At 35.6% G+C, this 17,047-nt stretch overlaps 1 protein-coding gene across 4 annotated transcripts in view; it reads right to left on the reverse strand.

Annotated features, from left to right (window-relative positions):
- The window catches only part of LRBA (LPS responsive beige-like anchor protein), a 742,782-nt gene that overhangs the window by 497,410 nt on the left and 228,325 nt on the right, over window positions 1-17,047 (reverse strand). For all 4 annotated transcript variants that reach the window (XM_073892352.1, XM_025874296.2, XM_073892351.1 and 1 more), the window contains 3 exons: window positions 10,141-10,219; window positions 8,335-8,468; window positions 743-804 (listed from right to left, as the gene is read on the reverse strand). In XM_073892352.1, coding sequence (XP_073748453.1) covers window positions 743-804; window positions 8,335-8,468; window positions 10,141-10,219 — 275 coding nt within the window. The remainder of the gene's footprint in view (window positions 1-742; window positions 805-8,334; window positions 8,469-10,140; window positions 10,220-17,047) is intronic.

A 17,047-nucleotide genomic window follows, 5' to 3' on the forward strand; every position in this document is an offset into this window, starting at 1 on the left:
ATTAAAAAAGGCTATTTTAAAGTTTTAAGTAGGGGAATTTACTACCAGCAAGATATCATTTTTAAAAGACTACAAAGAAAACTCTCAATAAAAACATTCATCTGTTTAACTGCAAAACAGAAAAGAAAAACCATAAAAAGATAGATGATTTTTATGTAAGTTTTCTAAAACTCATTAAAGTTTACCACATGAGGTATAAAATTCCTGAACACCGAAAGCAATTTTGCTTTAGGAATTTATTTACTATGTCTTATTATGATGGCTGCCATATTTTTGTTGATGTTTTCCCAAATCTACTCTGTATGTCAAAAATAATTAGCAAGGACAAGAACTCAAAATTATTTATCACTCATTTTATAACCTCTACACAAAAGGGAAGTAAACCCATTATTCCTAGGGGAGTCAGAGTGGCACTCCACAAGGTACAGAAATAAATCTGTTTCTATAACCTTAAAATATGCAGCAAAGAAATTTAGCCACCTCAAGATCATTTGCTCTAGACATTTTTTAATGTGATTCTAAAAACCTGTTTCTCATTCTTCTGTTTCCTCTCAGCACTCACTACAAAATTATCTGGTAGTATCAAAGAAGTAATCCTTTTGCAACACAAATAAAATTATTTTAAAACTGCAAACTTAAACTCTATTACAGCAAAAATTTCTACTAAAACAATTATAACTTCCTTGTAAAATATTTCATGCAAGAATTTACTTTTAATCCAACATTTATTCCTGTTACTCACCTGAGAACACAGTAGCATAACCAATTCCACAACCGAACTACTAGACTTCATGCAAACCAGACCTATTTTAAAGAGAATTTAAAAGAAAAATTACAAAGTAAAAAACAAATGAGGGATTTGTTATACAACTTTATCCAAATTGGTTTTTAAAACAAAATTTAACATCTTGCTAAGAACCAAACCCACACACATTTGATCATATGAGTAAACAAGGTACTGTGTAATTACTTTAAACTTGGTATCAAAACTACAATTTTATTTGTAAACTATTTCATTTCAGTATTCACTCTACCAAAACATTAGAACTCCATATATAATGACATTTCACAATACTTAGAAATATGCACAACATATGCCATATTGATCAATATCATCTACATTTTGTTTTGGAGAGAGTTGATTGTTATACATGCAGAGAAGGGAAATGGCTCCCTGACCTTTGCTTTCTCCACCACACTCTCTCCCTTCAACCCTCTAGCTATCAATCAAGTTTCCATTTTGTTTCATGGCAGCAGACATCCCAAACACTCTTATTAGTACCTTGACCTGTGACCTCACACTAAACCTTAACAGAAGTGCAAGCGTTCTGTTATATATTCTTGATTTCTTATAAATAAATTCATTTACATTTTCTTTCCTGTTTCATTTGCATTCACCAAAAATATCTCAGGAAGGAACTTCTAAACAAAAGACTTCCTAAACGTTACCAACAAAATCTATAAAAGTTCATTCAAAGAACACTTCATAACCAGTATGTTAAAAAAGCAATGCCCATAATTAAAAGCACTAAATTACATTACTAATAATCAGAAAATTTGTAATTTTTCATTCTATATTTTTCTAAGCAAACACAAGTTTAGAATCCAGGGTGTAACAACTAAAATAATTCCTGGTGGCCCTTTATATGGCCTACAGAATTATCTTTTCTTTCTTTCTTCCCATGAAAGCTCTTGCAGGCATCCCATCCCTTCCTAATCTTTCTTTAATCTTCTCACTCTATAGTTCTTTTTCCTTATCTCTTTTAGTCATGCTGCCTCATACCTACTGATGGCACACACTGCCATTCTGTAGCCTTAAAAATAGCATTCACGTTAAATAGGTTGTTCCCCCCTTCACTTTTGAGAAAAGAACCATGTTTCTTAATGTCTGAAAAAAACGTGTAACATAGAAATAATGATGGTAATAGTGTCAGCACCAGCATAAAAATTAGCTACAGAGTATATACATGTTGCATTAAGAAAGCAGGTCATTAACTTAGACTAAATTATGGTTTCTATAGAGCTGAAATGAGCATAACTCTGCAGGCTACTACCAAGGCCAAAAGGAAGGGCAGAGCAATAGTCCATCTCATTGCTGGTGTAGCCCTCTGCTGGTCTGAAACCTTGTCATTTTACATAAAATGTAAACAACCAGGAAGTTCCATATACTTCAACTTCCAAAAAGTAAACTCAGATCTTTCTTCACGTAGGCCATTATTCCTAACTGCTCTATTCTAAAGAAACCAGAATTGCTACCAACTTTCCTTTAATGGCAAAACATTTGGGCTCTGATCTTGCTCAGCCTTTTTTACCCACTCAGAAAAAGAACAATAATGATAAAAAAGGCCTTGGGTCATCCAAAGTTAGAACTCAATGATCAATGAGTTGAGTGTTCAACGATGGTAAAATAAGTAACATTTCATAGTTTGATTAGAACAATTCAAGTGTTTTTTGGAATGGGGTTTTGTAAATTTGTAAAGGATGGGGAGGAGGACCAAGGCGGATGGTATATTAAATTTTAAGAGAAAGGGCTTTAGAGGACAAAAAAAGACCTTATATTAGATCTCTAATAATAAGCTCCCTGTCTAAAGGGCATTAATACTATAAACAAAAATATATAACCTTGGGCGCCAACAAATAAGAAATATCACCAAGAAAGGACTTGGTATCAGGCTGTACAACTTAATCATCTCTCTCTCTTTCTCTCCCTCTTGCCCTTGGGTGACATATGAAAAAGGAAGAAATGAATTATAAGCCAACAAATCTGTGTTCAGACTCCAAGAATTATCCAAAGGAAGGCCTTAAACAATAGAGTGAAGTTCTAAGTTGCTGCAGAAGTATTTTCATTTATGCACACACACATCCTATTATTGCCCCAGTTAGCAGAAAGCAAACAAGGTACAGTAGCCTCAGAGATCTGTAGGCTCCTAATCCAACTTCCGTAAAAGACTCTCAGAACAATGGTAGGGTTCATTTTGCTTGGTTTTATTTTTGGTTCATTTTTCAAAGATACGCAATTTTAGTCTCTTCAAAAAAGACAAACTCAGGATACCAAAGCCAAGAGTTTTATACTCTTCTGGAGTTTCATTACCAAAGACGACTATAATTTCTTCACCCAAGACTATTTACCCCACCTCCATTATCAATGCTTTTCCTTACTGCTAAATTCAGAAATATTAAATGACTTGCCAGATATTAAGCTGGCAACATAACATCTGAACCCATTGATCTGTCTAAATTTTCAAGTAGACCATGAAAAACAGTCATGACCATTTGCCATATGTAATGTAAGAAGTCTTTTTAAAAATACATATTTTAAGTCAACTTAGTTTATAGAAAAAGAGATGATTACAAACATTATTAGAAGTTTTAATAATAATTTAAGCAAAATGAACTCAAATTCTTATTCTGTATTTTTCTGGTTTTAAAGGTATTTGTATAGGGTGCCTTCATGGCTCAGTGGTTAAGCGGCTGCCTTCAGCTCAGGTCATGATCCCAGGGTCCTGGGATCGAGTCCCACATGGGGCTCCCTGCTCAGCAGGGAGTCTGCTTCTCTCTCTGCCCCTCCCTACTCCTGTTCATGCACACACGCTCTCTCTCTCCACCCCCCGCAAAAATAAATAAAAGTAAAAAAAAATAAAAAGTAAAGGTATTTGTATATATCCTATATGAGCAATGCCCTTTGACTACAACTAACTGCTCCTCATCAATCTATAAACATGATATCCACCTTGTAAATACTACTTCCAAATTTCAAATAAACCTCTAATAGGTTCCAGCTTATCATTAATTCTGGTCCTTTTTCTTGAACTTACATCATCAAATGCAGTACTTTGGAAAAATTGAATCATTCAAAAATTTTGTTGAAGACCGCCATCTTCTTTGATCCAGAATTATATTTTCTTCTTTAGACTTTCAAACACCATTTAGAATGATCAATCCACTGATTTTTTTCATTTCTACATGAACTTTTCCTTCCAATCATTTCCATGTAATACACCTGCCTTTTTATTCACTTAGAATCTGTGCCAAGTAAATTGTGGTGTGTAACTATCAAAACCATGGAAGAACACTGTCACATGCCTTTTAGCAAAATAAGATGTTCCATGTTCTTGTCAGAAAACATTGCATAAATTTTGTACAAAGAAGTCCTTTCTATTGAATGACATACTAAGAAAACCAATTTCCTTTTTTCCACAGAAATACACTATGCACTAATGAATTCTTGAGTTAGATAAAAATTTCTGAGTGCTGCTCGCTCTGTCTTTTTAAATTCATCCTCAGATGGTCTAATAATTGTAAAATGTCTTCTTCTGTCAATTTTTTCACCTTATCATTAAGGTCAGAAAATAAACAATTCTGAATTCTTAATTAAATTCAATGAAAGCTGAAAATAAGACCACAAAGATGGTGTCCACAAATTTCTTTTACATCAATTACACCAGTATTTCTCAACCTTTTTTTTTCATTATTGCTCCCCACTAGGAAGCCATTTCAGACCATTTTTTTCTTAATTGCCCCCCCGTGAAATTTTAATACTAAAGATATACTATATAGATGTACTGTAGCTCATTGGAGGGTCAGAAACCATATGATACCTAAAATGTTTCTGCCCTCCCCAAATACCAGTTTCTGTTCCCACTGAGAAAACAAATTTCTATCTTCTTAAAATATGATCCAGTACTTTGGGAAATGCAGTAAACAGAGGGTGAGCCAAAAGTGATGATTTATTTTCTAGAGGTAATTCCAGTATTCTTGTCTTCTCATTATTTTATAGTCCTTACTATAGTAGGAACAACTGATGAATAATGGTGAAATAGTAAAATGTTTTAAGGTATAGGAAAATTAAGATCACAAAGACCCCATAATGAATCCTAAATTTATAAAAACATGTCCAATGAATTTACATATGGTATTGTAAGACAGAATAAATTTTATTTAAGTAATTTTCTCTTTGTTTTTGAAAGACCTCTTTAAAAAAACAAAATTAGGGGTACCTGGGTGGCTTGGTCAGTTAAGCAGCTACCTTCAGCTCAGGTCATGATCTCAGGGTCCTGGGCTCAAGCCCCAAGTTGGGCTCCCCTCTTAGCAGAGAGTTTGTTTATCCCCCTCTCTCTGCCCCTCTCCTTGCTTGTGCTCTCTCTCTCTCAGATAAATAAATAAAATCTTAAAAAAAAAAAGTCATAAAATATCAATCCTTACAAAAGGTTGAAAAAGAGGTTAATATCACTAAAGTTAAGACAATCAGAAAATATGTGGTTCTAGGCAAGAAGTAATAGGAAGTGTTACCTCTAACTCAACTTTTAAATCTAATCACAAGCCATCAGAAAATATATGTGACAGAAAAACCATTAAAACCAGCAGGAAACAATGGCCACAGAGTGCCAAAATATGTAACATTCTACAAAACAACCAACCAGATTTCTTCAACAAGCCAATAGCATGAAAACAGAGGAAAAGAGAGAAACTATTTGAAATTAATAGTATAACCAAATGCAATAAATTGATTTTGCTTGTATATTAATTAGAAGAAAATGATTTATAAAAAGACATCTAAATAAAGATGAATATGAACTATTTTATGACATAGAATCATTATCAATATTAGGTGTAATCACAGCAATTATGATTGTGTAAGAAAATATCCTTTTTACATGGATTATTTATTTAAGGGTAAAACAACATAATGTCTAGAATTATTTTAAGTACTAAAGCAAAATAAGGGAGGTAGATGTAACAATTATAGCAAAACAAAGATGGTTTGAGAGTTCGTAATCAGTTCATGGTTATTTCATTTTGAAATTCTCCGTAAATTTTGAAATTCTACTCCGTAAATATTTAACACATTTAAAATACTTTATTAAAAAAATCATTTAAGATGAACCATGAGAGACTATGGACGCTGGGAAACAAACTGAGGTTTCAGAGGGGAGGGGGGTGGGGGAATGGGGTAACCGGGTGATGGGTATTAAGGAGGGCACGTGTTGTGATGAGCACTGGGTGTTATATGCAACTAATGAAATCACTGAACACTAACTATGGTACTATAGTACTATACAGTGGTTAACTGAACATAACAAAAAAAGTTAAAATTTAAAAAAATGTAGAAGTAATAAACTTTTCCAGTGTCTGGTCATACAACTAGTGACTGACAAAGGCAGGATTAAAACCAAGGTCTTCTGTCTTTGAGTCTAGTGCTTTTGGTATAGTACCATGCTGCTAACACTTCTACTCAAAACTTTGTTTTACAATGCACAAAAACCACCACCCAAAACATTCGTCACAACTGAAAATACATACATAAGATGCAAAAAACTTCTAGATTTCCTTTACTAACGTTATGAATACAGTCCAATGAGTAGGTACTGCTCAGGTTGATAGGTAAGCAAGAGTGCATCATATTCCTTGTTATCAGTTTAGCAGAACTTACTAAGAAACTGATTCTAAATTAAATTTTGTTCAGAGATCTAGAATTAGCAAGTTTAGTACTTCTGAGTATCTTGTTGGATCTATTATAAAACTCGAAGACCAACTAAAAAGCAACAATGTCTTGCTACACCAAAAAGCTGTAATTAATAATTCATTTTACAATAATGAAATATAGTTCATAAGTTGTCACACCACTTTAAAAAATAAACACTTAACATGTAAAGTATAAATTAGGGAGAAGTCCTTCAATTTTTCAATTCATTATCTTTCAAATTTTATTACTTCATTAGATCAAATAGTCCATGCATGGCTGAATAAATTATATCCTTCAGCAGATAAAGTAAATTTCTACCCCAAATTAATTATTTCGAAAACCTGAACCTTTTCAAATAAATTCAATGCTACTTTTTCCCCTCTGTGGAAATGAGATCACTCATCACAAAATCCATATACATGTATAGCACAGATGATAATGAAATTCCTATTTCAGCCAAAGCTTATTCTTACAAAGTGTTGATATCCTTCAATTAATGCTAAGATAAGAGAGTATCTTAAACTATTAAACTACCTCTACCTTGCATTTCCATATTCTTATTTGTACAAAAAGAGTGGTTTTTTGGGGCACCTGAGTGGCTCAGTTGTCAAGCGTCTGCCTTCGGCTCGGGTCATGATCCCAGGGTTCTGGAATCAAGCCCCGCATCGGGCTCCCTGCTTCGAGGGAAGCCTGCTTCTCCCTCTCCCACTCCCCCTGCTTGCGTTCCCTCTCCCGCTGTCTCTCTCTGTCAAATAAATGAATAAAATCTTTAAAAGAAAAAAAAAGGTGGTTTCTTACAAGTTTTAAGAAATTCCTCAAGAGATCATATTACTCAACAAAAATTTATAACTAAAGCTGTAAACTGATATTTAAAGACACCAGAGTACAGAAAATTACATTTTTCCATGATTTTTCAGCTTTAGGAGAATCAAAGTGTTTTATCATAAACCATCAATCAAGGACAAAGACAAGCCAGATTTAGCAAACTTCTAGTCCAAACACTTCTAAATAAAAAAATCAATTCTATATTATTACTGATGAAAGTCCTCTAGCTTAACCTTAAAAAATTCTACTTATAAGGATGAAGATTGGTATTTTGAAGTCAGTCTATTAAGCTCTTAACTAGAATTGTTTGAAAAGCTCTTCTCTGTTGAACTGATATCTGCTGTCAGAGATAGCACTTGGTTGTGTCACCCATTCTAATATGAGAAAATATTCACTACATGCCAAATGCCCCATATTAAAAAAAAAAAAAGCCCGAATATTTCTCATTCATTCCATAAACAAAATGGTTTCCAATCCACTCAACAACCAACCCTGCATGCTATCTAGTTTGACACCATCTCAAAGTATACTACCTATAAATGATCCAGGAATCTATGTATGACATAAGTGGGATAGAGTACTACTGTTACTTCTTCTCATTTATAAAACAGAATTCTACTAATAAAGACTAATAAGACATTCCTCATTTCCTAATATGTGGCAATAACACTATTCTTTATATGGATCTTAAGTTCAAGTAAAATCCCAGGTATATGCCCACTAATTACTACAACAATAATTTTTCCAACTCTCCATTCTCATAGTTCATTTTAATGCATTAAAAAAAGAAATCTCAGTCGTAGTTCTTCAGTTCAGTACATACTTTTCTGCTTCATCCAAACCACTGATTAAAAAATCCAAATCAGATTAGAATATTAGATGAGACATATTTTTCAGAAGATAGACTCCGTAAGAAACCTTATCAAAGGTTGAAAATATTTGAACAATGAAACTCCATGCATCTCATATTATCCACTTAACCTTGAAACTTACATATAAATTTAAATATATATATATGTAAAGTGACACACAGAAAAATCACTTACTTGTTCCTTCTATAAGCAGTTCTTGTCCATGACTACCCAAAAGTGTCCGAGAAAGAAAAGGTGCAAAATCCACAAAAATCTCTCGCAGAAGAGGAGCTGCCTTTTCCAAAGCATGTTCAAGCCTCTCTGTAATACTAATGGAAAGATGCTATATGAACTATTCATTAAATTTACAATTTTCAGTTTTTAAAATGAGTTTCCACAGAAATGTAAAATTCATGAGAAATTAAAAATTACATAAAGACTCATTATACTCACTATACATATCATTCCTTCTGCTGGAATACCCTTTATTATTAAGTTCTATACTACCAACCCCAGCCCTAACAAACAATTTGGTAAACAACCACTCTAAGCATCAGCTCTTACTGGAAATTTTAATGGGTCAGTTGAGAGCACTTGATTTTAACACCATTATGACCTAAAAAAACTCTACCAAATCCTTATCAAATTTGTCTATTCATGGGGCACCTGAGTGGCTCAGTCGGTTTAAGCATCTGCCTTCAGCTCAGGTTATGATCTCAGGGTCCTGGGATAGAGCCCTGCATTGGGCTCCTTGCTTTAAGGGGAGTCGGCTTCTCCCTCTTCTTCTCCCTCTGCCCCTCCCCCAACTCGTACATACACTCTCTCTCAAATAAAGTCTTTAAGAGAAAAAAGTTTGTCTATTAATAAACATCAACACCTTCAGTTCAAGAATTATGTTTTCATTTCTAAGTTCTCAGCTGCAACATATACCATAGGCTCCATAAATATTTATAAACTGAATTAGTTTATATTCTTTTTTCATTGACATCTTTATCTCTAAGAATTTTTTTCTAAAGCAATCTGAACAACTTTTCATTTGAAATTAGTATACTGGCACATTTATAATGACCTCAATTTACATATTAATGTCTTTGTGATTATATGCACATATACATGTATGTATACACACATAAACACATATACAAACACACAAAAATATATATTTAATGAGTTAAAATAAACAAGCTCCCTGCATTTCAGGAAATTCAGAGGTATCCACAACTTTAGTTCCTAACTTATAAATGAAACATATATACAAACAGCCACTACTTACCTATTTATTCACATAAGGAGTACTTCATAATACCAACAAGAGTTTCTACTGAAACTGTCACCTGTTAAGCTGATGGAAATTTCTTCTGCCAATTAGCATCTCGTCCTAGGTACTACCCTTAATACTATTCCTCTCTACTTATAGAGATTCACCTCTGGATAATATCAAACTACAAGATTACACTTACAGCACTCTAGTGTCTATACTTGTGGAGTGCTATGGATTTTCCAGTTGTGGAAGGAGGATCAAGAACTCTGACCACGAAGGCTCTAGTGGTAGAAAATATTCATAGTGTCCCAACTTAGAATTTGAAATGCATATTCCCAATTTAAAAAGGTTAAAATCTACCTACTATTCAGTTTCACTGCGGCTTTGGATGACTGCCTTTAACTTATTTCAGAATTTTTGTAGAAAACGAACAATGGATTTTAAATTTCCAGTTTATAATCATAGGAAACCTAAGTAATAAGTTACTACTTGTGTGATTAAATATTTGTTTTGCATGCAGCACTTATTAATCACAATAGCCACTTCTCATAAACCTTTTACATCTCATAATCTTTAAAAAGTAACTTCTAAAATATTCAAGCCTCTAAATGTCACTTAAGTTTTTTAAAAAAGAAATAGACAAAAGAAAGGTAAAAAAAGAAAAAAGAATTGTAGCTAGACAGTTTAAAGAGTCATCAAAAGGAATAAATCACAAATATCCAAGTTAATAGCTTTAATACCTCATATTTGAAACCTGGTCTTGTGGAACTGAGCCAACTGTTGGCACCGAGGGCAATTTTGCATTAGATGATCTACCACCTATAAAAGAAAATAACCATTTACAGGAACTTTCTGTTTTCAGATAAAGGTTCAAACAAAGAAGCTATCTTTATACCAAGTCAACAAAAAATATTACAATGCATTTTTAAATGTCCATTATAACTTGGATAACATTAAAATCTATCAACAAGGTCCTTCTTTAATCATTTAACATGTTTGATTATTACACCAAGTTTGATTATTTTACCAAGTAACCTATGATCCATCAGCTGCAGAGAATATAGAAAACTAAATTCTGACTCACTAAATTGGCGTCATGATTGCTTCTATCCAACAAGTGGCGATAGAGATTTACAAATAGAAACTTTTTAAAATTGAAGCAAAAAGCATAAACAGCTAATTCCAAATTTAGCCTCAAGCACATAAACCTCCACTTCCATAAAAACTGACCTTATTCAGTCACTTATGCTATAGCCTGAGAGCTTCTGAGTGTAGCCTAACAAACATAACCCAGTAAATACTTGAGAAAACTTTCTTAAATGATTCAAATAGAAGTTATATTCTCTCATTTGTATCCTCAATGTAATTAGAACATAACCTGTTGGTGTATTTGTCACACTGTACTTCAACTGATTTTTTAAATATCCTTCTTCCTACTATACACAACTATTTGACCTCATCTTTTTCATCCATCTCTAAGCCTAGAGAAGTTGACAAAAGAAGGTCCTCAATCTACGTTAACTGCTGAAATTATTCCTTTAATCATTCCCATCTCCCATATTTTACAGGTCAATCTTCCCACCTGCTATATACGTCTCTATTTCCTACGTTTTTAAGTCCATCTCTTTGTTCAGACTACTGTGTAAAGTTAATTTCTACCATGTGATTTCATTTTACTCTCCAATGAATACTTCCAGATACCCTTAAATACTCTTGTATATTTTGTTGAATGGCCAATTCGTCCTCTTATATTACAAAAATATTCAAACTCTTTTATCCTATACAAGAATTATCATCTTTGTTTTCAACAAATAACTGTTTACTTAGCAAGAGAAAAATAATCACCAGAAAAGTAACTCTGGAAGAATAAAAGAACATACAGGCATGAAAACAACATACATTATGACAAGTCTTAAAAGAGTGGATCTAGAAGACTAATTTGTAGGATAATTTACTGAGGCTTAAGGAGTTCTAAAAGCTCAAGAAAGAAAAGGGAGGGGAGAAGCAAGATGGCAGAGGAATAGGAGGCCTAAATTTCATCTGGTCTCAGGAATTCAGCTAGATAGGGATTAAACCATTCTGAACACCTACTAATTCAACCGGAGATTGAAGAAAAGAATAGCAGCAACTCTGAAAAGAAAAGTGACCAGTTTCTGTAAGGTAGGACGCGCAGAGAAGTGAATCCGAGGCGATATTCAGGAAGACAAATGGCAGGGGAGTGGCCGCCACAGCCGCTTCTGACAAGTGATAGAACAGCAGAGCCCAAAATCGGAACCTTTAGAAGTCCACTCCACTGAGGGACATTGCTCAAGTGGCTAAGCTGGGGGGAAACCCTCCCGGGACAGTGTGGTCTCAGGACCCTCAGGGTCACAGAAAGTCCGGGGGTGCCTGAGTGCAGCAGAGCTCCCAGGGATGGGGCGGGGAAGCCGGCTGCAAAGATGGAGCCCAGAAGGGGGCTCTCAGCTCAGGGTTGCCATAAACCGTGATCTGCGGCACAGTCGGGCCACTGCTCTTCCAAAAGGGACCCAACAAGCAGCAGAGCCGGGGAGACCCCCCCTTCCTCCCCCAGGAGGAGCAGCGCGGGAGCGCACCGCAGGGATCTGCTGGGTTTGGAGACTCCACACGGGGTCGAGTGCCAGAGAAAGAAACACTGGGGTCACAGGCCGGGTGAGCAGAGTGCGGCCAGAGACCAGAGAGACGGGAGTGACTGACTGCTCTTCTCTGGGGGCGCACTGAGGAGTAGGGCCCTAAGTTCTCCGCTCCTCCGGGCAGAGATTGGGAGGCTGCCATTTTCACTCTCGTCCTCCAAGGCTGTAGGGAAAGCTTGCAGGGAACAAAAGCTCCGGAGAGCAAACCCCAGCAGATTACTTAGCCCGGACCAGCAAGGACCGGGCAATTCCACCTCTGTCAAAGTCATTTGGGAACCACGGCAACAAGCCCCTCCCCCAGAAGATCAGCAAGAACAGCCAGCCAAGGCCAAGTTTACCGATCAAGGAGAATGGGAGAACTCCAGCGCTAGGGGAATACTGCACATAGAATTCATGGCTTTTTTCCCATGATTATTTTGTCTTTCAAAATTAATTTTTTTAATTTTTTAAAAAATTTTTCTTTTCCATTTTTCAATCAACATCTTATCATTTTTTTCATTTCTAGAATATTCTATCCTTTCATAGTAGTTAACCTTATTTTTGTTTTATATATATATAATGTTCTCTCTTTAAAATTTTGGGATACACTTTCTTCTAACAGACAAAAATATACCCTAAATCTCTAGTGTATGGCTTTGTTCTAGTCTCCTGCCTGATCACATTCTCTTTTTTTTTTTAAATCCTCTTCTTTCTTTTTTCAACCAACTTCTAATCTTATCAATTCCTTTTATAAAATCTTTTATAATTTTCATCTTTACAGTCAAATTCCATCCCTTCCTCGTATTTATCTTTATTTTTATACAAATATAAGCTTTTCTTTCTTTAAAATTTTGGGAGGCACTTTCTTCTAACAGACCAAAATATGCCCAAAATCTAGTGTATGGCACTGATCTATGCACCAGCCTGATCATATTTGATAACATTCTGTTTTCTGTTTGTTTGTTTTGTTTTATCTTTTTCTTTTCTTTCTTTCCCTTTCTTTTCCCCTACTTTCAGGTCTCTTCTGATTTGTTTAGTGTATATTTTTCTGGGGTCTTTGTTACCCTGTTAGCATTTTGTTCTCTCATTTATCTATTCTCCTCTGGACAAAATGACAAGATGGAAAAAATCACCTCAAAAAAAAGAACAAGAGGCAGTACCGACTGCCAGGGACCTAATCAATATGGACATTAGTAAGATGTCAGAACTAGAGTTCAGAATGATGATTTTAAAGATACTAGCTTGGCTTGAAATAAGCATGGAAGATATTAGAGAAACCCTTTCTGGAGAAATAAAAGAACTAAAATCTAACCAAGTTGAAATAAAAAAGGCTATTACTGAGGTGCAATCAAAAATGGAGGCTCTGGAGCGCCTGGGTGGCTCAGTTGTTAAGCATCTGCCTCCGGCTCAGGTCATGGTCCTAGGGTCCTGGGATCGAGCCCCACATCAGGCTCCCTGCTCAGCGGGAAGCCTGCTTCTCCCTCTCCCACTCCCCCTGCCTGTACTCCCTCTCTCGCTGTGTCCCTCTCTGTCAAGTAAATAAATAAAATCTTTAAAAAAAAAAAAAATGGAGGCTCTAACTGCTAGGATAAATGAGGCAGAAGAGAGAATTAATGATATAGAAGACCAAATGATGCAAAATAAAGAAGCTGTGAAGAAGAGAGATAATAACTACTGGATCAGAGGGCAGAATTCGAGAGGTAAATGATACCATAAGACAAAACAATATTAGAATAATTGGAATCCCAGAATAAAAAGAAAGAGAGAGAGGGGCTGAAGGTATATTGGAGCAAATTACAGCAGAGAACTTCCCTAATTTGAGGAAGGAAACAGGCATCAAAATCCAGGAGGCACAGAGAACGCCCCTCAAAATCAATAAAAATAGGTCAACACCCCGACATCTAACAGTAAAATTTACGAGCCTCAGAGACAAAGAGAAAATCCTGAAAGCAGCTCGGGAGAAGAGATCTGTAACCTACAATGGTAGAAACATTAGACCGCCAACAGACCTATCCACAGAGACCTGGCAGGCCAGAAAGGACTGGCATTATATATTCAGAGCATTAAATGAGAAAAATATGCAGCCAAGAATACTATATCCAGCTAGGCTGTCACTGAAAAGAGAAGGAGAGAAAAAAGCTTCCAGGACAAACAAAAACTAAAGGAACTTGCAAACACAAAACCAGACCTACAAGAAATATTGAAAGGGGTCCTCTAAGCAAAGAGAGAGCCTAAAAGTAACATAGACCAGAAAGGGACACAGACAATATACAGTAAGAGCCACCTAAGAGGCAATACAATGGCACTAAATTCCTATCTTTCAATAGTTACCCTGAATGTAAATGGGCTAAATGCCCCAATCAAAAGACACAGACTATCAGACTGGATAAAAAAAACAAGAGCCATCCATATGCTGTCTGCAAGAGACTCATTTTAGACCCAAAGACACCCCCAGATTGAAAGTGAGGGGGTGGAAAACCATTTACCATGCTAATGGACACCAAAAGAAAGCTGGGGTGGCAATCCTTATATCAGACAAATTAGATTTTAAACCAAAGACTATAGTAAGAGATGAGGAAGGACACTGTATCATACTTAAAGGGTCTATCCGACAAGAAGATCTAACAGTTGTAAATATCTATGCCCCTAACATAGGAGCAGCCAATTATATAAGCCAATTAATAACAAAAGCAAAGAAACACATCGACAACAATACAATAATAGTGGAGGACTTTAACACCCCCCTCACTAAAATGGACAGATCCTCTAAGCAAAAGATCAACAAGGAAATAAAGACTTTAAATGACACACTGGACTAAATGGACTTCACAGACATATTCAGAAATTCCATCCCAAAGCAACAGAATAAATATTCTTCTCTAGTGCCCATGGAACACTCTCCAGAAGAGATCACAACCTACGTCACAAATAAGGTCTCAACCAGTACCAAAAGATTGGGATCATTCCCTGCATATTTTCAGACCACAATGCTTTGAAACTAGAACTCAATCACAATTGAGTTGTCGGAAAGTCGGAAAGAACTCAAATACATGGAGGCTAAAGAGCATCTTACTAAAGAATGAATGGGTCAACCAGGAAATTAAAGAAGAATTTAAAAAAATCATGGAAACAAATGAAAATGAAAACACAACTGTTCAAAATCTTTGGGATACAGCAAAGGTGGTCCTAAGAGGAAAATATATAGCAATACAAGCCTTTCTCAAGAAACAAGAAAGGTCTCAAATACACAACCTAACCCTACGCCTAAAGGAGCTGGAGAAAGAACAGCAAATAAAGCCTGAACCCAGCAGGAGAAGAGAAATAATAAAGATCAGAGCAGGAATCAATGAAATAGACACCAAAAGAATAGCAGAACAGATCAATGAAACTAGGAGCTGGTTCTTTGAAAGAATTAACAAGATTGATAAACCCCTGGCCAGACTTATCAAAAAGAAAAGAGAAATGACTCAAATCAACAATAGCATGAATGAAAGAGGAGAGATCACAACCAACACCAAAGAAATACAAACAATTCTAAGAACATATTATGAGCAACTATATGCCAGCAAATTAGATAATCTGCAAGAAATGGATGCATTCCTAGAGATGTATCAACTATCAAAACTGAACCCGGAAGAAATAGAAAACCTGAACAGACCTATAACCACTAAGGGAATTGAAGCAGTCATCAAAAATCTCCCAACAAACAAAAGCCCAGGGCCAGATGGCTTCCCAGGGAAATTCTACCAAACATTTAAAGAAGAATTAATACCTATTCTTCTGAAACTGTTCCAAAAAACAGAAATGGAAGGAAAACTTCCAAACTCGTTTTATGAGGCCACCATTACCTTGATCCCAAAACCAAAGACCCCCATCAAAAAGGAGAATTACAGACCAATGCCTTGATAAACATGGATGCAAAAATTCTCACCAAAATACTAGCCAATAGGATCCAACAGTACATTCAAAGGATTATTCACCATGACCAAGTGGGATTTATCCCTGGGCTGCAAGGTTGGTTCAACATCCACAAATCAACGTGATACATTAATAAAAGAAAGAACAAGAACCATAGGATCCTCTCAATAGATGCAGAAAAAGCATTTGACAAAGTACAACATCCTTTCTTGATCAAAACTCTTCAGAGTATAGGGACAGAGGGTACATACCTCATTATCATAAAAGTCATCTATGAAAAACCCACAGCGAATATCATTCTCAATGGGGAAAAAATGAGAGCTTTCCCCCTAAGGTCAGGAACATGGCTGGGATGTCCACTCTCACCACTGCTATTCAACATAGTATTGGAAGTCCTAGCCACAGCAATCAGACAACAAAAAGAAATCAAAGGCATCCAAATCAGCAAGGAAGAAGTCAAACTCTCATTCTCTGCAGATGATATGATACTTTATGTGGAAAACCCAAAAGATTCCACCCCAAAACTGCTAGAACTCATACAGGAATTCAGTAAAGTGGCAGGATATAAAATCAATGCACAGAAATCAGTGGCATTCCTATACACCAACAAGACAGAAGAGAGAGAAATTAAGGAGTCGATCCCATTTACAATTGCACCCAAAACCATAAGATACCTAGGAATAAATCTAACCAAAGAGGCAAAGGATCTGTACTCAAAAACTATAAAATACTCATGAAAGAAATTGAGGAAGACACAAAGAAATGGAAAAACATTCCATGCTCATGGATTGGAAGAACAAATATTATGAAGATGTCAATGCTACCTAGAGCAATCTACACATTCAATGCAATCCCTATCAAAATACCATCAACTTTTTCAAAGAAATGGAACAAATAATCCTAAAATTTGTATGGAACCAGAAAAGACCCCAAATAGCCAGAGGAATGTTGAAAAAGAAAACCAAAGCTGGTGGCATCATAATGCTGGACTTCAATCTCCATTACAAAGCTGTCATCATCAAGACAGTATGGTACTGGCACAAAAACAGACACATAGATCAATGGAACAGAGAGCCCAGAAAGGGACCCTCAACTCTGTGGT

Source organism: Callorhinus ursinus, unplaced genomic scaffold, assembly GCF_003265705.2.
Source record: "Callorhinus ursinus isolate GAN/ISIS: 27379988/994484 unplaced genomic scaffold, GSC_fseal_2.0 scaffold4, whole genome shotgun sequence".
NCBI classification, from domain to species: domain Eukaryota; kingdom Metazoa; phylum Chordata; class Mammalia; order Carnivora; family Otariidae; genus Callorhinus; species Callorhinus ursinus.